We start from the raw sequence: 24,902 nt of genomic DNA on the forward strand, positions 1-24,902 counted from the left end.
TCCTTTAAAAGCTCAATGATTTGACCAAAAGTCCATAATTTAAAACCCCCAATCTTCACCATCCTGCCATAGCCAGGAATGCTGTTAAATCTCAGGCAATTGCAGGCTGGGGTACTTGGCAGATGGCCTCTTTTCTGTCCGTTTCAAATTTCCACTGTCCTGGTATTATTTCAAACCCTAGGCAGGTAATTTGCTGCCTCATGATTTGAGCTTTTCCCCCAAATACTTTGTAACGTCCTTGGCCGAGGAAATTTAGAATAGTCAACTCCATGCACGTGTCATTAGTAAGATATCATCAATATACTGCAGGACAAACACTTCAGGGTTCTCCTCTTTCCAGGTCTCTAATTCTTTTGCCATTGGTTCCCAAAAATCGTTGGACTATTTCTAAATCTTTGTGGTAACACAATCCAGGTAAACTGAGTCTTCCCACCAGTTTGAGGATTTTCCCATTCAAAGGCAAAAATGCTCTGGCTGTGCTTATCAAGAGGTATGCAAAAGAAGGCATCCTTCAAACCTATCACTGTAACCCATTGGTGATATTCTGTAAGGGATGTTAACAGGGTAAAGGGTCAGGCTAGGACAGGGTGGATATCCTGAAATATTTGATTGATTGCTCATAGGTCCTGTACCAACCTGTGTATTCCTCCCAGGCTTTTTAACTGGCAAAATGGGAGTGTTCTGACTTACATCCTATCAATAATCCAAATTCCCTGAAAATTTCTATTAGACTCTCGATTCCCCTCCTAGATACTAACTGTAAAGGATATTGTTTCTGTATTACTGGTTTTCATCCAGTTTTTAGGGTAAGAATTACAGACTGAGCTTGTTGGGAATGGCCTGGAGTTCTACTGGTCCAAGTCAAGAGTGTTATACTGCATTTTCTGTTATTTCTGGTATTCTTCCAGAATTGTCTGGTTCCAGTGTTCCCTACAACATAAAAGTCCTTGCCTCGATGGCTTTAGTGTCGGGCACCAATAATTGCATTTCTCTAGGTTTAAACAAAATCTGTGCCTCCAATTTACTTAGCAGGTCTCTTCCTAACAGAGGAACTGGACATTCAGGCATATATAAAAATTGGTATGTCATCCACTGTTTTCCAAATTTAAAGTTAATAGTGTTAAAGAACGTTTGTTTTTTCCTCTTTCCCTGTTGCACCAACAACTTTTACAGTTTCTTGGTTGAATTTTCCATGATTTGTATTTAATACCAAATAAGTATTTATAATATAATAAACTATTTTACATAATAAACGATTAGAAAGTCTATATATATATATAAGTCAATATATATAGTTTATGAGATATAATAAACTATTAGAAAGTCAATTTTATCTTTCCCCCAGCTCTATTGTAACCAGTGGCTCAGCTGGGGCTCTCACTCTCGGTTCCCGTCATTCCTGATGGAGGGTTAGCTGGCTGAGCTTGGGCCCTTTCAGGTTCTTGGGACATTCCCGTTTCCAGTGCCCCAGTCCCCTACAATACGCGCACTGGTTCGGCTGCAGCGCTGCGCGGGCAGAGCCCCGCTCCGTCCTGCGGTTAAACAGCGCCCTTTGCAGGGCTGCGCTGAGCATTGCATCCCTACATCTTTCTCTTTTTTTCCTTTCCACCTCCCTTTTCTTTTCTCTCTCCTTCCTTTCCATTTCCCATTTCTTTTTTCTCTCCTCCCACTCAATTTCACGCCTCTTTTCTTTCTGCTCCTTCTCCTTTTCTCTCTCCAGGATCTTGTTTTCTTCCTCTTCTCCCCTATTATTAAAAGCCATCCAGGCCACTTGTAATAGTTCTCCCAGGTCACGAGACTCTGCTCCTTCCAGCTTTTGTAACCTCTTTCTAATATCCGGTGCTGAGTTCCCTATGAAAATGGAAGCCAGCTGTACAGCTTCCTCTGGTTTTTCTGGATCAATATTGGTGTATCTCCTGGCAGTTGCCCTTAGGCGTTCCACAAATGCAGTTGGAGTCTCATGTGGTTCTTGTTTCACCTCATAAAGTTTAGACCAATTGATTGCCTTTGGCATTGCATGTCTAAAGCCAAATAATATCCATTGTTGATACTGCACCAGAAAAACCCTCCCCTCCTCTGTGTTAGGGTCCCATTTGGGGTCCTGGGAGGGAAAATGCTCTTCCACAGTTCCTGGTAATGCACCTGCTGTACCTCTCCTGTCCACTTCTTTCCTGGCAGTCCTGAGTACCATCTTTCTTTCTGTGGAATCTAATAGAGTATCTAATAGAACTTGTATAACCCCCCAGTCCGGGTTCTGGGTCTTGACAATGGTTTCAAATACTCTAGATACTCTCTCTGGATCTTCTCTGTAGGGCCCTGCCAATCTCATCCATGCCTCGAGATCGACTGGGGAGAAAGGCACCTTCACCACTATGAGACTGTGAGATCCCACCTCTGTCCAGAGCTGAGCTGAGGCCTCCTGCTTATCCCCCTCCAGCTTTCTCACCCCCTGCTCCCCTCCCTCCAGCTTTCTCACCCCCTGCTCCCCTCCCTCCAGCTTTCTCACCCCCTGCTCCCCTCCCTCCAGCTTTCTCACCCCCTGCTCCCCTCCCTCCAGCTTTCTCACCCCCTGCTCCCCTAACTCCTGCTTTCTCACCCCCTGCTCCCCTCCCTCCTGCTTTCTCACGCCCTGCTCCCCTAACTCCTGCTTTCTCACCCCCTGCTCCCCTCCCTCCTGCTTTCTCACACCCTGCTCCTCTCCCTCCTGCTTTCTCACACCCTGCTCCCCTAACTCCTGCTTTCTCACCCCCTGCTCCCCTCCCTCCTGCTTTCTCACGCCCTGCTCCCCTAACTCCTGCTTTCTCACCCCCTGCTCCCCTCCCTCCTGCTTTCTCACACCCTGCTCCTCTCCCTCCTGCTTTCTCACACCCTGCTCCCCTACTTCTTGTGTTCTCACCTCCTGCTCACCCTGGGTTCTCCCCACCACTGGACTTGACATTAACTCTTGCCTCCCCCATGACTGCTCATCCTCTCCTTGTGCTTCCCCCTTATCAGGCTCACCCCAATTCTCGATGGCCCTGTCTCCTGCATCTGGTGCCTCTATCATTTCTACATCATCCTCCTCCCATCGGCTGTGGCATTTCAAACAGTGGTGCCCAATACTACAAGAGGAGCAACATTGCTTCAGTCTCCTATCCTTTTCCTCTTCCTTTCCAAAAGCTAACATGACAGTGTTTGACAGGCTGGGCAGGCACCCCCTTTGCAATTCCAGATGGTCTCTTAAAGTAAAGAACAGGTCTACATAAGGCATCTCATTCCACTTCTCCTCTCTCCTACAAAACAGCTTCAGCTGTAACATGGTGTGATAATCTAAGGTGCCGTTCTCTGGCCACTTCGCCTGATTGTCCAGTTTATACAGTGGCCACCAGTGGTTACAATACTGGATTAGTTTGGATTTCAGTAGCGAGCCTCCCCCTATCTTTTCCCAGCGGTTCAATACACATTTCAACGGAGAACTCGGGATATCATTTCCCACTCTAGTTTTAGAACAAACTGCCCCCATACTCAGTAATACAAGTATATAACAACGGCTGGAAAGCGAATAAAACGATTACCTGGGCACGGGGAGTCCCCGCGGCTGGTTCTGGGCTGCAGCGGGCGGATAATGCTACTGAGGCGGCTGGCGCTGGAGCAGGCGAGAACCCGCCGGGCCGGGGCAGGGCTGCTGTGCTGCGAATCTGTTGGGTTTCTTCTCCTCCTCCTCCTCCCCGAGCCAAGATGACGGCGGGGGAACGGCTGAGCTGCAACTGGGGGTGCCCCTGCCCGCCCGCCCGCTCCCACTCGCGCCGGGAATCGGCGTGCACTGGCACGAGAGGGCGCTTCACGTCCACAACCGCGATTTCAGCGGCGCACACAGAAAACACCTCAATTATCGATAGCACAAACTCCCCGATTGCTTCGAAACCCCAACAGTCAGTTCAGTTTCAACACTCTTCCTAAACGAGCTTTATATCACAGGCATCCTAGTGTTGATTTTACGGGCCGGCAAACTGAATTCAACACACACGCACAACTGCCAGAGACCAAAAAGAATTCAGAGTATCTAAGCAACTCCACCGCAAAAGTGGGAACAGCAATGCTTCGGCTCCGGTGTTACGAGCCTGGCTTTTTTTTCTCCTCGGCCAGCTACAACACTGCTTTAAATTTCCTGCTCCAGAGGAATCCCTCGGAGGAAACTGGAACCCCCTTGTCTTCAGGGACTGGAAGACCCTGTAGTCCTGGGGGACCCGAAGCCCAGGACAGTGAACTTTCCCAGAGACTTGACCCCTGTTGGGTGACTCAAACCCCTCATCAGTAACTCTGTGAGGCGATTCGTACCCCCCGTCAATAACCCCAAGATAAACAATTTAAACGATGCCTTTACTCACCCCAGGGATCTTGCCTTGAGCCCCTGACGGTCTGAGGCCGAGGTTCTCCCCGAGAAGCCCTCGGTGATGGCTGGAGATCTGTCGACTGCAGATCCGTCGAGGCTCAGAGGTGAGCTCCTATCTGGGTGGCCAATAACTGTCACTGAAATTCACCAAAAAGCGGGTAAAATAAAACCCCTTAACACCAAAGCAGCATTAAGAAGTTACCAGAGGCCTGGTGCACGGGGGATAAGCTCTGCCTGGCGTGCACACCATTCACTACAAGTTCGTTGCTTATATGCAGTCACTGCGTGTGTATTATAATTGTTCATTACCGTAAAACCTTCCCCATGCTCCCAGGTTCAGTTTTTTCTATAATCTTGTTTTGGCTATAGCTGCATTCCTAAGGCAGATGTCTTCCCCTTATCTTCCTTCTGTCCTTGATGAGAAAGCAGCTCCTTCATACCCTGTTTCTTTGCTAAAAGTACACAGACACAGCAGAAATTGGATTAATACTTCTGGTACCGGTTCCATGACAGGACTGAGAGCACATCTCTGCACCTGCCAAGGATTTGGGCTGGAAAGGATAAAAGAAAGAGTTCAGGAGATGAGGAAGGGAGAAAGGCTGTGTGGAAAAAAGGACCAGCCAGGCTGTTCTGCATTACCAGCTGGATGGGCTTTGCCAAACAATGAACACCAAGGTTTATGAACAAATGACAAGTATTTATTTTATACTGAAGAAAAAGAAATTAAGATGTCAACACCACACCAAGAGTCAGAGACAATCCCCCAAACATTTGAACAGCGAAAACATTTCCAAGGCAATAAAGCAAAGGAAACAGTATTACATCTGGAATGATGATGGAAAGCCAGTGGTTCAGCTGCTCCCTGTTTCCAGTCATATGCAGCAAGTTCTTTATCCTAAGTGGATCTGCTTTATGCTAACTGGATCTTCTGGCTTCCTGGTCAGAGCTAAGGCACAAAGTAAGGCACCTGATAGTGCTCTTCAGCTGGTGAAATAGCAGGATGTCAGCTCTGTTAAAGAGCTCAGACTAAACAGCTTGTCTAGTGCTGAGAAGCCTGGCTGATAACAGCAGCAAAGGGCTGAGCAGAGAAGCGTCCCCCTTCCCTGGTGTCAGCAACTGCCACCAACAGATGTGGGGATGCTCTAGTGCTGGAGACAGAAATCACTGTGTGTCACCTTAGCTTACTAGTGGAAGGACAAATCTCAGAGAAATGCTTTCTTCTCTACATGTCAGTGGTTTATGCTGATAAATTACCCCCAGCTTTTGCACATGACCTCTTCAAAACAGCTCTCCTGGCTGTAACCCAAACTTTCCCCCAGCAACAGACTGAAAGTCTCTAAAAGCCTAGAATGTCCCCTTCCAGGCTCCTCAGGAGAAGCAAGACCCTGGGTTCCAGCCAGGCCCCTGCTAAGTGCCCCAAACCACATCTGCAGTGCTACCTGGAAGTGCAAGAGCTTGGGGAGAGCTGTGTCCTCTCATCTGCAGTCCCTCCGCAGCACAGGTCGCTGTTCAGGGCTCCCAGAGTTTCTGCAGAGGAAGTACTGGTGGCTGAGGGCTGCCTTGGCTGAGATGCGCTTGCTGGGATCATACAGGAGCAACTGCTGCCAAGAGAAAAACCCAGCAGATTTAGGATTTTAAAAACTGGGTGAGTGATTGCACCTGTACACAGCTGGTCCCAGTTGCAGATGTTGGTCCTGCCTTTTTCCTTCTCTGGGCTTCAAGAGTCAGCTACAACTGAAATTACTCTGGGGATTACTTTAGAAGAGTTCCTTGACTCCCAACGCAGTGCTTCCCAGAGGAACCTGCAATGACAGTCCTTCTTCAGAGTAAGATTGAGCCCTATTCCATGATTTGGTGCTTCTGCAATGTCAGAGGTGAGCATTCAACCCAGATCAGCTACACTTCCAGATAATTAAATCTCAAATATCCCTATTTCTTGCCCAGTTTGAAAACATCCTGTCTATCCCCAGGCCCTGGTCTGAGCCCTCACTCACTGTCAGTAAGTCTCTCCCATCTCGATCTAAGTTTGGAACAATGTCCTTCATCTCCTTCCTTGGCCACCGGGGAAAGCTGCCCTTGTAGTCAGGGAGCTGGGTCACACCAGGCCAGGTGACCTCAGTGGGAGTGCCCAGGGTGCGAAAGATCTGGAAGAGCTGATCGATCTCAGAGTCCCCTGGAAACAGGGCCTTCCTGGTCATCTGGGGGAAGAAAAGAAAAAGCCAGTTCCCACCTTTCCATCAGTCGTGTGCCCTATTTCCTGCTGCAAGCTGCCCTCTGTCCCAGCAGGTGCAAACAACTGCACAGACCAGGGCAGTTGCAATGCAGTGATTCTGCCAGGCAGTGGCTGGGAACATCACAGGTGTCTGACTGCTTGCTCCCACTCTTGGCTAGTTCCCTCCTGCCTGCTCTGCAGCTCAGGGACTTTGGGAAAGAAGAAAAGTGCTATTATACTGCAGGGCTAGCCACAGCTCTTCCAAGGGCAGTATGGACCCCTGGGAGATCCATTCTGCCATGTCACAAGAGTGCTTGTTCTCTGCAGTCCGTCATGGGGACGTCTGGAAGAGTCATCTCCTCCCAGGGTCAAAATGCTGTAGTAATGAGTTTGAAGTTACCCCTCTTGCAAGGAGAGGCATCATGTTCCAATGTACTTGGAACTGCAGCCTTCTGCCAGGCCCCCAGGGTGGTAGATTTCCTATTGAGATAAGGACTAGCTAACCCTTAGGGTGGGCTTTCCATAAAGCAAATCCCAGGACAGGGTGGGAACACAGTATCTTAGATGTTCTCTATCTCATCCCTCCTTCCCACTGCAGCTGCCTCCTCTGGCTCATGAAAGAGATTATTTAAACCCATCCTACCATTTCTGCAAAGATGCAGCCAATGCTCCAGATATCCACAGGGGTCGAGTAGTATCTGCATCCCAGCAGTATCTCAGGGGCTCTGTACCACAGAGTCACCACCTGGAAAGGAACCAACAAACAAACTGTCTGGTTTCCCTGGATGAAACCAATGGTGTGGGACCATCCCTTCTCAGCTGTAATGCAGTGACTGCACAAATCACAGCATGCTAAGCTCTTGCTGAATTTACAGACATTTTAGTGCCTGCAAGGTTGGGATTAACAGAACACTCTTCAAAAACACACTCTGAAATAATTAAATGTACCCCGTGGAGAGAAGATGGGAGCCCAGCTGGCAGCCTGGCTACAGTCAGCACACCTTGTGGGGACTTGGAGGTCCCTTAGCTGCAGGTGAGGTTAAGAGCACATTCCTGGCATGGCTATGCCTCTGTTATGGATGAGCAACTTGTGCTGCTGCTGCTGCTCACCCACTCTGGATTTTGTACCTCACTCAGGGGCCTTGACACTACCTCATGAGTGTATGTGCGTAAGGGGACTCCGAAAGCTCTTGCCAGTCCAAAATCAGCCAGCTTGATTGCTCCTGCTTCGTTAATGAGCAAGTTCTGCGGCTTCAAGTCCCTGTGGATGACCCTGTGCGAGTGGCAGAAGCTCACACCCTGCAGCAGCTGGAAAAGGTAGTTCTGAGGAGAGAAGAGATTTCAGGTAAGACCATGATGAAAACACTTTGAACTCTGGATTGTGTGAACCAATGCACTTTGGATCTCTTACAGATCTGAATGAGAGGAAAGCCCTTGTTACAGTGCAACATCACGTTTAGGGGCCACTACTCAGAGATACACACAAACTGCTGCCACACCCCGTGGGGACAGAGACGCTCCAGTCCAGGCACTGTCCTTCTCTTCCTCCCACCCATTACTGTCTACAAAGGCAATTAGCAACAGATCCCTCCTTTTTTCTGCAGCATGATAGGCTGCAGAGCCTGGAAACTGCTGGGAAATAAACATTTCTGAGCAATGGTGCCATGAGGGTTTCCCAGCTGCAATGTTTGAGATCTGGGAGGCTGAGGAATCATTTCCAGGCCCAGTCTAAGCAGCTCTGAGATGGCTCTGCACAGCAGAAGGCAGCAGGGACATGCTGTCTGCCCTGCCTGTTGGCATTGCTTCCATGCTGTACCTTGACCAAGCTTAAAGGAAGCTCTCCAGCTTGGCATGAATCCATGTACTTCTTCAGGTCCTGATTCAGATACTCAAACACCATATAGAGCTTCTTCTGGCTGTGTATGACATCCAGGAGCCTGTAAAAAAAGTACAGGCTCTTCCTTCAATATCTGCTCCAAACCTCTGCAAATACCCAAACATCCCTCCTCCCACACATGCCTCTGCTCTGTTGGTCCTTTGGAGAAGAGAGGGGCAGTTTAAGGGCAGATTTTAGTATAGGGCAGCAGCAGTGTATTGGTGAAGTGGCAGACTCATGAGGTATTGCTGAAAGTCAGGGAAGTGTAAGGGATTCCTGCATTTTCCTGTGTATTTTGGTCCTGCCTATGCAGCTGGGGAAGGACAGAAGAACCCCCTTGCTGCCTGCTCCCAGAGCAGGAGCTCATGGATGAGCTGGTGGGGAGGCTGCATCCAGGTCTTACCTGACTATGTTTGGGTGCTTCAGCTCCTTGAGCAGCGAGATTTCTCGGATTGCAGTGCTGGGGACACCCTCTGACTCCCTGTGGCAGAGACAGGCTGTACTGCACCCCATAACCCAGGGGGATCCCACAGCCCAATGGGGCTCTGGGTCCCTTCCTTCTTCTACTGTACCCCAAAAGTGCATTTGAGTTTGGGATGGAGCAGTGGCTGGGGTGGGCTGGGGTGAGGCAGGGGGAAATGGAGTTGTGGGCAAGGAGAGGGAGGGGATGACCTAGACATGCAAGCCTTGGGACAGAGATTGTTTGGAAGCACCTAAGGGTGCATTTAGAGAAGCAATAATGTATTAATTTCCTAGGTCTTTCTTTTTGGAGGTGGGGGAAAATGAAAGCTCTTCGCCCCTTAGGCAGCCATCTCTCCCACCATGAGGTGCAGCCCCAGCATATTGGCTCCCAGTCCAGGCAGACACCCCTACTGTGCACACAGCTCAGGGATGACCCAGGGGAACAGAAATAAGCTTTTACTTGCTCAGTACCACCCTGGAGGGCCAAGGCTGACCCTGCCTGACCCCCACAGCACAGCCCTGAGGGAGATATTACCTCACAACATGGCAGCTGCTTCCCCCTGCCCTGTGCCATGGACCCAGGGCCAGGTGGTGCCACGTCAGGCCCCTAAACACTCACACTCAAATATTCTGAGCTGCTGGCTCAGCAATGGGTTAAATCAGCCCTTTTTAAGAACACCTAAAAGTTGGAGTCTTCCCTGTGGACCCACACAGCTGCCATGCCCATGAGACATGGAACCCCCAAACCCTCCAGACAACACTCCCTTTGGCTCTGCCTTTCCTGGTGCCACAATACACAAGATTACTTTAATCCTAGAGACACCTGTTTTCCTCTCATATGAGTCCTTTTTGTGCCTCTCGCACCATACTGGGCACAGGCCTGGCGCCATGGCAGGCCCAGGGCTTTGCCCCACTCACGCGTCCAGGCGGATCTTCTTGAGGGCCACCAGCTGCCCCGTGCGCTTGTTGCGAGCCTTGTACACCACGCCATAGGTGCCCTCCCCAATCTTCTCCACCTTCTGGAACGACGCCTGGATGGCCTCCATGGGGCTGCCTCGGCCTGACGATGGCACTGGGGGCGGCTGCACCGTGCTCTGAGGGGAGGGAAAAAAGCGGGAAACGAAAAGGGGAAGGTGGGGAAAGCGTTTGAGCCCCCCAGGCGTTCCCTGAGGTGCTGCCGGGCTCTGGGTCCCACATTGGTGCTCCCTCAGCCTTGAGGGAGCCCTTAGGGACCTGCCTGGGGCAGCTGTGGGTGGACGGGGCGGCCTGGTAGGCTCTGGGGTGTCCGGGGAGCTTCAGGTGGACAGAGCCACAGAGGAGCCACCCAGGGCTGAGTGTTCTGCAGCAGTTGTGCAGCGTGCTGGCTACAGCCAAAAATTGAGGAGAATTGATGTAAAGATGTACTTTGGGGCCTCAGGAAGAGCAGCACGAACTTCACAGGGCCAGGGGAAGCTCTCCTGCTCCATCTGCACAGTGCTGGCATCAGTGGAGTAACTGTTTTCATTTTGGCTCTCTGGGACATGCTGAGGGCAAACACCCAGCAGAAATGTCTTTTTTATTGTTTGTTTGGTTTGGGGGGAGCGAGAGGGAGGTTTTTGTGTGGGGTTTTTTTGGGTTTGGGGTTTTTTGGTGTTTTTTGGTTGTGCTTTTTTTGTTTTGGTTTGGTTTTTAGTTTTTTGTTGGGGTTTTTTTGTGGAGATTTTTTTTTTGGTTTTGGGTTTTTTTATGTTGTGTGTGGAGTTTTTATAATTTTTGTCCCTTTTTTTCCCCCTTTTATTTTGTCTTGCACAATTGTCCCTTGAACCTCCCCAACATGGGCTCTGCTGCTCAGTCAGCCTTTCAGGAGATGTCCTTGAGGGGGAATTAATCATTGACTTGATAGCTGGCAGAAGACAAGATTAAAATAATCTTACATATTGTGGCACCAGGAAAGGCAGAGCCAAAGGGAATTTCATCTGGAGGACTTGGGGGCTCCATGTCTCTGGGTGGGCATAGACATTGCAGCTGTGTGGGTCCACAGGGAAGACTCCAATTTTAGGTGACCTAAAAAAGGGCTGATTTAACTTATTGCTGAGCCAGCAGCTCAAAATCTTTGAGTGCAAACAGAAAAGGCTGGAGATGGCTGCATTCCCCTGCAAACCACAGGCACAGTTCACTCAAACTTTGGGGATTTCTACACTACAGGAAGTCTTCCCTCCCTTGCACAAACATTTGATTCCCATGTGACATTAGCAATGTTCTGTCCTTTTGTCAATGGTATAATACAACTGTGTGGGGCTGGCGCTATGTTCTTACACCAGAGTGGCTCTGATGTAACTTAATCTCCTTTTGTCACAACTTTTTTAAAGCCAGTCACTTCCATACACACCCAGTACTTAGGAAGAGAAAAACTGAATTTTCTTACATCATCTCTAGGGTTTGTGCAGGGCCTAATACATCTGACTCGGCAAGAAAGAGGGATTTAATCAATAAAAGACAGGCTGCCATCTTTTTTCATCTTTATTTAGGAAAATTTCAATCAAAATCTTTAGATACTTCAAAAATAGTGATTTAGAGTCCCTTAAACTTAGTTGCGTCAAGGAAGAAAATCAAGTACTCAGGCTATTGCAAATATTTATTTTAGAGTTAGAATTAATCCTCCCCTTAGATACCCATTCTTCCTACCTGAAGAGGCAGGTGCTACTGAAAATAGTGACTCTTTGTTCTTCTTGTTTCTTTGGTCAGTCCAGATAGGTGAGTGTTTTGGCAGGAATGTTCCTGTGTGGCAGCTGAGTCAGGGTACTCCAACACAGGCACTCATGGGCCCGCAGCCAGGCAGGGCTAATGAACTTTGTGCTAATGCCCTTTTCCCCCATCTGCCAAAGGTGAGCTGATTAACTCCAGATTCAGAGACGACTTCTGACTCCTTCATGTTGTGCATAACAAAAGAACCAGTGTAATCTGAGGGTTCCCTTTCCTTAACCACCCTTTCAAGCAGACAACAAACCTGCTTCCCAGAGCTATTTTCAGTCATGACACCTGGGGCAAGAAATGGACAGCTCACAGTCACATACACTGAATCAGTCTTCAAGTGTTTCCCTGCTCAGTGACTTAGCTGTTTGCCACAGCAAACACACCTCCTAATTGACTTTTAACATATTTGTTACAAATGGCAGAGCGAGGACCAGCGTGTGGCTGGTCTCAGAGCTGCTGTCAGGATGCGCTGCTTTCCCTCTGCTCCTGCCTCTCATTGAAGTATTTCCTCTGCTCCTGTATGGCTTGTTCCAGCAGGGCCACATTCATCCCTTCCACACAGATCAATATTCGTGCTTTTACCACAGGACTGGAAGTTTCTGGAGAAAGGAAAACAGACAGAGCAGCTTGGAGACAGAGAGTTCCCTCAGGCAACACATGACCCAAGCTGGGCAAATAATCATAGCCTGAGAACTTCAGGAGACCAGTCTGGCTGCATGCTGCCACTGATGTGAACAGCAGGAGCAGCTTAATTCAGTGATGTGCTTTCCCTCTGCCCTGATGGCTACAAGATGCTGGTGACTGACACTGCCCTCCCTTTGCAATGGGGAACAGTGCCAGTGCCTGCCATCTGTCTTCTTTGTGGCTGGATGCATTTTGGTTTTCCCTGGCTGAAAAACAGCAGTGATGGGTCTGAGCTCATTTCTGAACACCCATTTGCAGACAAGAGGGCTTAGAAGATGCTCAAAGCTGGCTACAAGCAACAGTTCATTGGTGGCATTCAAGTGGCAACATGGAGCTGCACAGAAGGGGCCAAACCTTGGTGACAGAGCCTTGGCGACACAGCCATCATCTCAGTCTGCTCCCCTTCCACCCCTGCAAAATGGGGCCAACTCCCTCCTCTAGGCTGGGATGACCAAAATAACAATTTTCTAAAGGAATTTTGCAGCAGTGGCTTAGCAGGTCACTCTCCATAGGCCATGTTAACGGTGGCTTTCCACGTGCCACTGAGGACTTCTATGGCATGAATGTGAGTGCTTTTTATCAGGTGTGGCCAAGATAACAAAAAATTTGCTTCACCGTCCCATGGCCCAGCTCAGATCAACTCCCCACACAAAGCACCAAGCAGCTGGAACATAGGGCAGCCCAGGAACGGACAACAGCATGACTTGCATGACACAGTCTGCCTGCATTCCTCACATGTCTGAGGGCAAGGATAATATGTTATTAGAGCCTTTCAAGGATGGCAAAGACCAACCCAGTCACTTACAACGAGATATTGCTGCAATCTGCCCTGTTTGGGGTGAAGACAGTCAGTATGGTGGCTGGCAGTGATGCCAGAAGGCTTTTTAGCACAGGTTTCACAAGCCCAGCAATGTGGCTGAAATGCTTCCTGTTTCTAAAAAAATCTGTGCCAGAGGACCAGATTTTCACTAAGAGAAGGGTGGCTTTTCTCATAGTCAGCAGGGAGAGACAGGCTGCTCCTACCTTGAATCACATGCTCATGTGATGGAGGAGCTGCACGAGAGGAGCCTTAAAGAGCTGATGTACCATGAAGAGCCGCAAAAGGCACCAGCTCCCAGAGCATTTACCTTCCCTGTATTCAGCCTCTCCCAGGACCATGTAGGAAGATCCCACTTGGGCTTGGAATGGCTCCACAAACTTGGTGTCAACACAGACCTGGTACTGAGCCGAGTTGTGCTGCATGGTGAGAATGGCTTCAGATCGGGCCAGGTCATAGCAGCATAACCTGGGAATGATCAATTTGGGAAGCTCAGCTGTGCAGAAATCCAATTACAAACCAAAAGGGTGTGCTCAGTCAGTGAAGGAAATGCCTGGCATGCAAGGAGAGCAGGGTACCCTTCTCACCTGCCAAATGTCCTCAGTGTCTTCCCCTCAGGGACCGAGCTGTTGATCTCCCATGGGAAGTAATAGACACCAGCACTTGGCAGCATCTCACACAATGGCTGATCTGCAGTAAAGCAAAAGGTCTGACTTCATGCTTCTTCAGTACCTGATCCAAACTGTAAGCGATACTGCCCTTCAACTCCTTCCTTGCCCAGGTTCCACCATCCTGGAAGGCTACAAGAGCTTCACAGCTTCCCTGCTGAGTCCAAGCAGGGAAGTCACTGCATGTGCCAAACCCAGGGCATCCTGGCACAAAGAGGACCTGCCTAGTCCCACACAACCCAGCATGAATGACAGGCAGCTCACCAGGTCCTCTGGGTCTCCCCCAAGCTATGGATGAGTTGTGAAAGGTTCAGGAAGTGGGGAGAATGGTGACTGAGCAGCTCAGAGAGTGTGGCATAGGCTCAGCTGCTGGGGTGACAGAGTACTATGCTGCAAGACTTAAGGAATGATCCCAAGCCTGTTCCCTTACAACAACATAAAAAAGTGCTGGCAGTGTCTGATCCTGCAGCTGGAGAACAATAAACTGGATCCAAGCCAGCCTAGTTTCATCAGAAGTCTGGCAGGGTTTAGCAGACAGCGAGGAGTGAGGATTAATTGCAAGGCAAGGCTCAGGTGGGACCTCCTGGGAGTGCCTGTGGTGGAGCAGGGCTGGCACAGACAAGTCAGCCACAGCATATAGAAAGGCAGGAATGCAAAGCAGCTTCAGCAAAGTTCTAACCGTGCCCAGTCAATGCCATAGCCTGGCTCCTGGCTGTGCCCTGAGGTGGTTTTTTTTGGTATCATTTTCTTTCTGATCTCCCTTGCAGGATGCCTGTGTTTGGAATGATTCCATGCTTAATTTACTGCTTTTCCTTTTTTTTATTTTTATTTTTTTGCCTCTCTGTGGGGGCCCCAAGAGCTGCACAACAGCCCAGGCAGGGACTCCTGCCACTCACACGAGTGGGTCCATCGATGGGCATTCAAGGACCCCCAACACTGATTACTCAGCAGAGGGGACACTGAGCTGACACACGTGCTATGGCTTTAATGCTTGGTGTCCCTTCCCCACCCCATGCATTGCTCCCGGTGTTGCCACCTTGCAAAATGCCCCACGGAGGAGTCCGTGGGAAGCTGGGGAAACCAGGGCGCTCCTGGCTTACCCCATCCCTGCACATGCCTCTCTCTTGGCCTGCTGCTCCACAGTCCCATGCCAGGCTGCGGACACCCAGAAAACCCCTGAGCTGGAAAACCCCTCTGGAATGATCCCAACACACCTCCCCGCCCTCTGCAACTCCGTGCATCCCCGCCGCACCTAGCATTCAAAAAGCAGCGACAATTCTGCACCTCCAGAAGGACAAAGGCTGTGCTGTACCGCTCGGATTTTGCTCCTATATCCCACTGTGCAGCAAGGTGGATCAGCCAGGGATGCAAGACGCTCAGCGTGCATTTCATGCACTTCTAAACGTACGGAGTCACTTGGGTTGTAAAAGCCATACCCCAATTATCACACACCCTGTGCCCACCCAATGTGCTACCTAATGCATGCGCCAGCTTCACTGCAGGACCTGGCAGAGAGATTTATGGCAGGCCCAGCCCAAGGGCAGCCCCTTACACGCAGATCCACAGCACTATCCAACACCGTATCTAACGCGTGCACAAGCGCGTATCTAACGGCGCTTAATGAGCTGTTTATTTAATTAGCTACTCCATGCCGATGCCGCGTGTGCCGGGCGCTCTCCCAGCGCCGCTCCATGCAGAGCGCAGCGCGACTTACGGCACCGCTCCCTGCACGAGTGAACGCACGCTCACCGCTCCCCCATCGCCGCCGCGGAAAGGGCGGGCAAGGGCAGCGACCCGCGTGCTCAGAAACCACGTGGCGTCGCTGGAGTGACGTCACGCGGGGGCGGGGCCGGCGCAGCGGGGACGGGAACGACTCGGGATCGGGACCGGGACTGGGACCGGGACCGGGACTGAAATCGGGATCGGGCAGAGCTGCCGCTGCCGCCGCCGCGATGTCGGTGAACGCGGACCTGCGGAGGGAGCGCGCCGCCGCCACCTTCCAGCCCGAGCTGCTCACCCACGTCCTAGACGGCGGCCCTGAGCGCACCCGCCGCCGCAAGGAGATCGGTGAGGGAGGGCCCGGGCCGTGGGGACGGGGAGAGACAGCCCCGGTCAGGGCTCGGAGGGGGAGGAGGATATGCGGCGTGGGAAGGGGACAGGCTGCGTGGTGGGGAGACCCAGGGAGAGCGGGAGACAGGGCGGGGATAGCGGGGTGAGGGGGGCGTGGGGAGGAGCTTTTGTGGAGAGGGGAGACCCCAAGGAGGGGAGAAAGCTGTGAGGAGAGGGTTTGCAGGTGGAGGGTCAGCGTAAAGGAAGGGGTTAGAGAGGAACAGGAGCTGCGTTACGTCCCTGGTCCCCCTCTTCTCCCCAGAGTGGATGTGGGGTGGCCCTGATAGAGCAGTGTCCTTTTATTTCTGTTTCCCCTTCCTCCAGAGGGTCAGAGGCGGCTTCTCATGGGCTCTGTCCCCTCCTTTTTCCTTCCTAGCATGCAGTTGCTCAACAGTACAAATGCCATCTGTTTGTCAACCGGCACGATGTGGTTATGAGAGATTAATGAGCTACTTCCAGGCTCTTCCCTGGGCTGGGACTGTCAGAGGCTGCTGTTGTGTAACTTGTGCCAAAGGGGGGGGACACAGAAAGTCTGTGCTCTCCGGGCACCTTGTTTTCCAGCTGGCACAGGAATAATGACTGTGCCCTTCTGCTGGAGATGCATGGGGTTCAGAGTTCACAAGGCTGCCTGAGCCTCGGAGGCTGTTGCTGAGGGGCCTGCTGGTCTTACATCAGTGAATTGCCCTCCTGCCTAGTCCAGAGTGCTTTAAACTGTAAATGGGGTTTATGTGTGGAATGAGAGTGCCAGCAGCTCTCAAAGAGTTTTGATTTCATTCTCATTTCGTTAACTTCTAATTTTATTTTCAATTTTTTGATACCCCTATCTTGAGATAGAGCAGGTAAACTGCTGGGTCGTTGCTCATCCCCTGCTGAGGTTTGTGGAAACTGAGCTTGTTTTCCTCTTCTGTTCTGTCCCCAGAGGCCTTAGTTCTTAATGACCCTGACTTCCAGCATGAGGATTTGAACTTCCTGTCCCGTAGCCAACGCTATGAGCAAGCCATCAGGAAGAGCTCCTTGATGGTGATGAAGTTAAGGGAATATGGAATTGCAGATCCCGAGGAGATCTACTGGTTTAAAAGGTACCTAAAAAGACCCAGAGTTTGCTTCTTGTACTTCAGTCACCACCAAAGATGCTAGGGTTGTGCTTTTTCCTATGTTTGTTGTCTAAAGGAAGCTCAAGACCTGTATAAAAGCCCACTCAGGTCTGGCTTCAGTGAATTTCAGATGAAACCCTGAATTCCTGAATGTTGTGTTTTCTTAGGGCTTTTTTTTTTAATGAGAAATGCAACATTAACAATGATATGCTGTTCTGTATGTGGGTGCAGAAACTAAAAAACAGAACTTGAAGTCAGATTTTTTTTTTCCCAAAAGGAATAAAAAAATGATACGGAATTACTTTGAATCTGAATAGATCTGATGAGTTTGCAGCTTCTAATGAAATCTCTAAAAGCTGATTACTTCACTTTGCACTTAGACCCAATAAAGTCACATTGCAGAGATACTTGAAACTATTCCAAGATGGTTTATAAGTTCTTGTGTATCACTGTTCTGGCTCCCTCCTCTAAGCTCCAGAGGTTCTCTTTGACCCAGAGGCTTTTTGTTGTACCTGACCTTTGCTTTATCTGATAGTACCACCTTTGGATCAAGTTAATGAAAATAAGACTGTCTTTACATCTGAGTTTTCATTCCTTCCAGAAGAAATTAGAACTCAGTTCCTGATTTTGATGCATTTCTGCCCCTAGTTCTGTTAAACTCTTTCTGATTTAATCAAACAGAAACTGATAACAGAGATGTTACACAGATCTAGAAATCTATTGTAATCCCATGGATATATCCTCTGGCACGTTAAATAATGAACCACAGGCCCCCTCTGACTGGTATTTTTAGAAAAGCTGTCATGGGCCCCAGGGCATGACCCTTGGCACTAGGAAATTGAAGTCCTCTTGTCCACTGTGGTTTTACTTTCAGAGAAACTGGTCTGCACTGACCTGTGTTATGAAAGTTCTCATTGAGGTAATGTAAATAATTTGAAAATCATCATTGGTAGGCAGTGATAACAGGGAACAAGTTCAGTGACAGTAGTAGATTATTCAAGTACTGCACAGACAAAGTTAATAATTAATTTTTTTTTCCTACACGAGGTTTGTTGAAAGTGATGGGGAAGTTTCTTCATTTATTTATTTATTTCTACAGAGAAAATTCAGCAAAGTCTATCCAGTCTATCAGATGGAAAATGTTAACAAATTTTCTGCCTTTTTGTAACATTAGTGGCAATATTATATGAAAACACACTTTTCTGAAGTAGTCAAATGAGAGATTCTAGTTTTGTCTTTCCATATACTTACTTTGGAGTCAGCAATTCTTAAGTGAATGAAAGTGCAATAAATATTTAATACAGATACCAAATAGTACCTTCATATCAGATGTGGCATGAATGGTCAGGTGTGACTAGACAGAATTCACAGTTCAAAACAAACAAAAATAATAAAGGCTTGCTTTTTTAGGTAAAATCTAATTACCACCATTCAGGATTTCAAAATATAATTGCAATTACTGTAGACTGACTGTATTTGCCATTTTTTATTTTTTCTGTATACCATATTTATTCTGTAATAAATTGTAACAGAATGAAGAGCAGTGCATAAACTTCTTGCCTACAGGTGAAGTGTGTTTGCTCTAAGAACTGTACACTTTTGATATTCTGAAATGACTTCTTTACTATAATCTGGTGTTGGCAGTGGAGGATGTGGGCTTGCTGCTGCTTAAAAAATTGATTAAATGAAAGGATTTTTTGTTCATCCTTTGGTTTTATTTGCATTTTAACATCTGTCCCCACTTTGCCACCTGCTGAGTGTTAAACATTTTTTAAACTGCACCCAACTGACAAAATTACATTTATTTCTGTCCCATATCCAAACATGCTAATTGGAAGTGATTTCATTAGTGTAAAAGCTGACCTGGAGAAAAGTGTGTTTGGGCTTATTCATTTTTCCAAACTGAAAACTGAATGGATATGGTGTTGCAAAATGCCTCAAATGAAGTTTATGAAATAGACTGACATCTTTGATTCAGATGTCAAGTTGTATTTATTGTGATTGACATTTCTGCTTATGGAAGCTTAAGAAATTTTGTCAGCTATCCCCAAAAGGCAGGGACAGATTTACATATGCATTTTTGAAGAATTCTTCCTGTAGCTTTCCTAAAGTGCCAGAACATCTCTAGGTAGCTTTGCACATGACTCACCAACTTTATTGCTTGATTTATGAGTAGGTGAGGAGAGATGCTGCTTCCTTCACTGCCCTGAAGATATACTTAAACAATTGCTGCTGCTGCTGCTGTGACATGTCCAAGTGAATGCTCCTCCTTCCTGTTTCCAAAGGGCTTTGTTGGACTCCAGATCATAAGAGGATCTATTAAATATACTTAATTGCTTTTCATGTAGTAATTCTTCTATGTCCACACTGCAGTTGCAGCTGTTGTGATTACAGCTTTGGAGGCCATCAGCCTAAAAGTGCCAATATTTCAGATTTCTTTTACAGTCTAACTGCAGCAAAATGTAAATCAGCAGGAAAAATGGGAAATGGTTTTGGTGTGATGCTCCAGTGCTCTTGGAAGAGAGCAAGCTTCTCAGTTTTAATTCACCTCCAGCTTTAATTAACTTTGAGGAAAACGGGATTCAACAAAGAAGTGAAAAACAGTTGAGACAAACTGGGTCACAGAAGAAGAGAAGATCTGAGAGCTGCTGGTCACCAGATGATTCCTGTGTTCATAAGCATTGCATAAGTGTGCACTTTCCCTGTTGGAATTTGTTCTTACATCTCTCAATTAGGACCTGGAGTAGCTTTGAGCAAACCAAAGTAGAAAAACTCTACTATGGGCCCTACTTTCCACTGCTAAAATACTGCAGAGTGAATGAGTCTGGCTTGATCTTACTTTGATAATGCTGGAATAGGAGTTTATTGCCATAGCAGTTGTTAGCTCAGCTCTGAAGCCCAGTTAGCACAGCTCAAATACAGCTCCTGCTCCTTCTCCCCTGGGATGACCCTTCATGTTCATCCTTGAAAGAGTAACTTCAAGAACTGCCCAAAGCAGCAAAGTTTGCACACAGACTAACCTAAAGTAAATGCCCCTGGTCTATGACCCAGTTCTGCAGCCTGAGGATGGCTTTGCAGCTGTTCCTTTAGCTTTGGAGCCTCTGAGCACACAGGCTTTGCTTCTGTTATCCTCTGTCATGAGACAGTGTCACACCTGTCTCATAAGTGCCTTTTACTGTGTGGGTGGCACTGGTTGCTGTGAAATCTGGGAAGGTCTGTATTGCCAAAGCACATGTTATTACACAGCCTTCTCCCAGAAGTGGATTTGGAGCTGCAGCCTCATTGTGACAGTGGTTATTGTAGCAAGGCTGACCTCAGAGCAGCTGGGCATTGATCAGATGGTCACTGCCACCATCAGTCTTGGAGCAGAGTATTTGAACTGTTACATACTGCAGCCTTTGGAGAGCAGCCAATCCAGGTGCTGAGAGTGTTGAAATTGTAATGGAAAGCAGTAAGAGTTCTGAGAAAGAAACAGAAGGGAAGAAAACCTGTTGTTCCTCCTTTCACAGCTGGTACCTCTTCTGTTTGCCCTGTGTCTAGAGGAAAACAGGCTTCTTTCACATTGTCATTCCAGTTGTTAAAAGGCACATTAAAGCAATCCTAATTCTTCAGTGTGGGGTATGCAGAGATGAACAGTTTCTGCTGTAATTTACTTTTCAGCTTAGTTAATGCAAGAAGCTGTTAAAATGCTGCACAACTGGCTACAGAAACATCATGACCTCCTGACACAGAGGTGTTAAAGCATCCACTTGCAAAATGTCTGTTGTCTTTCTCCTGTCAGATATTTAATAGTAATCATTAAATATCTGGCAATTCTGATTAAACTTCCTCATAGGCAGTGAAAGTTGCTGGTGGGATCTTTCAGAAGATTTCTGGGATGTTTTCCTGGAGCATTACCATCAAAGAAGCAGTGTCTGACCTTTTTTTTTCTGACAGCAAAGCATTGGCTGCACATTTTTCTCAAGTTCTTCCAGTGACTGCTGAAAATATGCAAAGACCCGTTCAAGCTCTTCCCAAGCCCTGAAACTTCATGTTTCAAAGTCAAGCACTCATTTCCTCGCTGCAGATTTGTCCTTTTTAGGCCCAGGGAGTAGTGCACAATAATTGTGCTGCAGGCAGTGAGGAAGAAAAGGGTGCTGCTGTTACTTTATAGGTCCTGGGCTAAAAGAATGACCTACTTAGAAAACCACAAGAGTGTTGAAAAGTTCTGACTTGATGTCCTTGCAGCATTTTTAAGCCCTTAGTCACCCTGAAAGCATCAGCTTTGGTGGCAGCTTCTGCTGTAGGCAAGAGAATATTTTTGGTGAAAGAACTGTGTGCCTCTACTCCAGGAACTTCAGACCTGTACCTGCACCCACACCAGCTTAAAGCACAGTTCATACATTGATCACCAGCATTAGATTACTTGATTACAGTAGTTTTGCTCCTGGAAAAATCCATGGCTCATTTAGTCTTGTTCATTTAAAGCAGGCAACGTGCAGTTCAGTGGTTGTCTCTCACTCTAAGGCTGGTTTTCACAGCCTGTACAGGACCTGCTGTTGAATTATCAATTATTGACTCTCTGCATGGTGCAAAATGTCAGTCACAAATGCTGCTGTATGGACAAGCTGTGTGCAAAACATCCCCTGTGGTATTTATGCAGAGGGCTCATTTTTTCCTCCTCTATCTTAGACTTTAGATGGAATAAACATTTGTGTACAGTAGATTGGAGATGAAGAAACTGTTCAAACTGCAGAAAGAAGATGTTTTAATTGAGAATATACTTTGCCTGGCTTTCACGAAATAACTTCTGCTTTGGTGAAGCACACCCAAAATGTCTGATTTTTCTTTTCATTCCCTCCAGCATTAGATTGTAATGGTAATTTTAATTGAAGGTGAGCTCCAGATCTCACAACTGATAGAAGCAGCTGCAGGCAATACAGAGCTGGTCTGAAAAGAACTCAGTCATCAAAGAAACCTTTTCATTTTTAATATATATTTCTTCTAACTAATAATGCCCTAGTTTTAGGCTACCAGCAGCAGTGGAATTTATTCCCACAAAGCCTGAGAGATGGAGGAGAATATATTTTGGTTTTCATGTCCTTAGTTTCAAGTTCCTCATGAACCTTTGTAGAATAATATTTTTTCTAGTTACATAGCAACAGCAGGATTCATGGGGTGAAGAGGATGCCTGGAAGAAACATCTATTTCCCCAATAGCATTGCTTCTGATGCCTCCACGTTTGGAGGCTGCTTGTGGGACAAAAAAAAAAAGGTTGAATAAGGCAAAGAGATTATTTATCTTATGCTCCAGTTGGAGAAAAGCCTTTCAGGTTCATGGTAACAGTAAGACTGAGATCCAGATCCCTCTATTTCTCTCCTGTAGAACATGCTTGGGCAATTTTCCTGAACCTTTGGGTCTCCACTTCAGCATGTTTCACAAAACCATAGAGACCCAAACGTCTGATGCTCAGAAGGAGCAGTGGCTGCCCCTGGTCCGTGGAGTCAAGATAATTGGCACCTACGCCCAAACCGAAATGGGACATGGTTAGTTCCCTTCAGGCATCAATGGGTAACCTCTTTTCTCTCACTCCAGTGGGTAAAGTGTTCATGTTCCCTGGGTCAGTCTAAAAGGGGGAAAGGTAAAATTCCTCAGTTAATGGTTGATCTCTGTAGCCAGACAGTCACCTCATTTCACATCCTGACAATCCCAGGATTCCTTTTGATCTTTTCCAGAATGCACCTCTTAGCTGATCTCTGCATTGGTAGTTGTTACCTTTGTTTTGAAATGAGGAGGTTGTTCTAAGCCCTGAGAATCTGAATTTCATTTGAACCAGTTGACTGTGTCAATGAACAGTACTGTGGTTTTTACTTTTGCCTGATTTTGGGATATGTATGCTGGAACCCTCAGTGCATGGCCTGCAGAAACAGGTCAGGAGCATTCCTACAGGAGCAGAGGAGCATGGTGAGATTGTGAGTTCTGGGTTGAAAGAGTCAGGTATGCTTTGCCCCAGGCACTTCTCTTCCAGATGCTGCTGCACTGCAGCTGTACAGCTTCCTGGAAAGGTCTTGTTTGCAAAGACAAAAACCATCCTATTCCTGCTGTTGTTGAAAGCAACTTTCTCTGCTTCAAATGGAAAAACATTTAATGGATCAAAAAACAGTCTTTTAGCCCAGAACCTGGAATTGTGGCTGTTAAGTACCAGCAAGAATAGTCAACAAACAGAGACTCCAGTGCTTGTGCTGGCATCTGAAGTGGGAAAGTCTGAGGTGTCAAGTCTGGACACTGCAGGATGGCAATGCCAGCTGCCTGGTTGTTACAGCTGCTGAAACATTTGTAGAAGACTCAGTGGAAGAAATCCTGTCCTCTGTCCTGCTCAACAAACCCAGCTCAACACCAGAAGCTGAGAGAACTGAATGGCAACAATCAGTGCCTGCTGGCCTTATTTGCTTTCTCACACCAGCTGCCTGAAATCAGTCACATCCACACTGCAGTGATGATTGGTTTTACTTGTGATTTCACATTAGATCATTGTACTTTTTTGCCTGGTGATGGTTGATTTCCTTATAGCTCTCATGTTGTTTCATGGTTAAATTGGTATTTCGACACTAAATGAAACACAGTGAAGTAGATATGCTTTCCATGCTGAATAATTAAAATGCAACTATTTGGCATTCCTGCTGTGAAGGTTGAGTATCTGATATTTCATCAGTGAAGCTGCTGCAGTAATTGTCACTGAGCTTTGCTTAATTTAATACTCATGTTTAAAATCTGGTGATGGGGAAGCAGACCTCTGGATTATTGAATTGAACTCTGGCCTAGATGGGTAGTTACTCAATTTTATCTTGGTGACTATATGTGTGATAGCCTGTGTTGATTTTAACCTCTTTCATAGTGAAGAAGTCTCCTCTCAAAAAAAAAAAAAAAAAGAAAAATCAAAGAAAAAAACCACAAATAACACAGGGCTGAAAATGAAACAAGGAGCAGTGAAAAATTGAAAATACTGTGTTGTTTCTATCTGGTTTATAACTACTACTGGTAAATAAGGATTTTTTTTTTTTGGGTCACTCTTTGGCTGTCAGCTGTAGCTGTTCAGTACTTCTCACCTGTACTGAACTCACTTAAAATCTGGTATTCTTGGTAGGCCATTAGTCCCCTGTTGGGCTTGGTCACTGTGCAGTTAGAAAGCTTAGAAAACCTTGCTGCTGGGTTTATTAGATAGTTAAATTTATTTATAGGAGTCTGAGAATATCAAAAAGCAGTTCTTGGGAAGCCCTAGGGACAGAACTAGTTCATATTGATGAGTATTTAGAGAACACAAGGATGCATTGTTCCCACTTTGCTAAGAATGTCAGGTGAGTTTGAGCCAAGCTCAGACCAGTGCTCTTTCCATAATGCATATAATTTAAATATATATATTTTTTTTCCTTCTAAAGTCCAATTAAATTTATTTCATACATAAAGGACCAAGATGGAGGTACTTGTCCTCAATCTATCACCACTATTTTAATACTCAAAGATATCAATATTTTAAGATTTAATGATGAATTAATTCTTTATATTGAAAAACTTAATAGACCACTTAATTACCTCACAGTGGTGCTTGACAGAACATGGAGAAAAAGTAATTCTACTCAAATATGTTTAATTGGAGATAATTTGGGCTGGTGATTTACAAATTCAAAACTGTTGGCTTTCTTCCCAAGTTGTTAATGTGTAACTTTGACTTACACATACAGAGCACTGTCCTTTTAAGAAGTCCTTTTTAAAGAAAGTTCTTTAAAATAGCAGAAGTTGAAGGGAGTTGATTTGAAATGCCATGTTCACTAATTGTGTCTGATATTTAATTTTAAAAAATTAGAGTACATAGTACAGCCAGTTAGGATTTGGTTTTTT

The 24,902-nt window shown here is 47.0% G+C and overlaps 3 protein-coding genes across 14 annotated transcripts in view; 1 reads left to right on the top strand and 2 right to left on the bottom strand.

The window, feature by feature from the left end:
- The window catches only part of LOC132336653 (peroxisomal acyl-coenzyme A oxidase 1-like), a 66,344-nt gene that overhangs the window by 30,154 nt on the left and 11,288 nt on the right, over positions 1–24,902 (top strand). The window contains exons 1-3 of one of the 3 annotated variants that reach the window (XM_059864379.1): positions 15,684–15,891; positions 16,853–17,012; positions 22,392–22,552. In XM_059864379.1, coding sequence (XP_059720362.1) covers positions 15,777–15,891; positions 16,853–17,012; positions 22,392–22,552 — 436 coding nt within the window. In that variant the 5' untranslated portion in view covers positions 15,684–15,776. Of the gene's footprint in view, positions 1–15,683; positions 15,892–16,852; positions 17,013–22,391; positions 22,553–24,902 lie in introns of those variants that run through there. The other 2 variants (XM_059864378.1, XM_059864377.1) reach the window with 2 other exon arrangements.
- Positions 5,062–10,216, bottom strand: CDK3 (cyclin dependent kinase 3). Of its 6 annotated transcripts, none has more exons than XM_059864275.1 (7): positions 9,841–10,216; positions 8,864–8,941; positions 8,401–8,521; positions 7,737–7,907; positions 7,228–7,329; positions 6,367–6,570; positions 5,062–5,973 (listed from the first exon to the last, which is right to left on the bottom strand). In XM_059864275.1, exons 1-7 carry the CDS (start codon positions 9,966–9,968, stop codon positions 5,848–5,850), a joined length of 930 nt encoding a protein of 309 aa, XP_059720258.1. In that variant the 5' UTR covers positions 9,969–10,216; the 3' UTR covers positions 5,062–5,847. The 6 variants fall into 6 exon arrangements, with proteins under 6 accessions (XP_059720258.1, XP_059720260.1, XP_059720263.1 ...); XM_059864277.1 differs by having other exon boundaries at positions 6,367–6,558; positions 7,219–7,329; XM_059864280.1 differs by lacking the exon at positions 7,737–7,907.
- On the bottom strand, positions 11,404–15,612 carry TEN1 (TEN1 subunit of CST complex). 5 transcript variants are annotated; one of them, XM_059864383.1, is made up of 4 exons: positions 15,574–15,612; positions 13,744–13,846; positions 13,467–13,624; positions 11,404–12,254 (listed from the first exon to the last, which is right to left on the bottom strand). In XM_059864383.1, exons 2-4 carry the CDS (start codon positions 13,827–13,829, stop codon positions 12,115–12,117), a joined length of 384 nt encoding a protein of 127 aa, XP_059720366.1. In that variant the 5' UTR covers positions 13,830–13,846; positions 15,574–15,612; the 3' UTR covers positions 11,404–12,114. The 5 variants fall into 5 exon arrangements, with proteins under 5 accessions (XP_059720366.1, XP_059720363.1, XP_059720365.1 ...); XM_059864380.1 differs by having other exon boundaries at positions 15,539–15,612; XM_059864382.1 differs by having other exon boundaries at positions 15,377–15,606.

The sequence above is a fragment of the Haemorhous mexicanus genome, chromosome 20, assembly GCF_027477595.1.
Source record: "Haemorhous mexicanus isolate bHaeMex1 chromosome 20, bHaeMex1.pri, whole genome shotgun sequence".
Lineage (NCBI taxonomy): Eukaryota > Metazoa > Chordata > Aves > Passeriformes > Fringillidae > Haemorhous > Haemorhous mexicanus.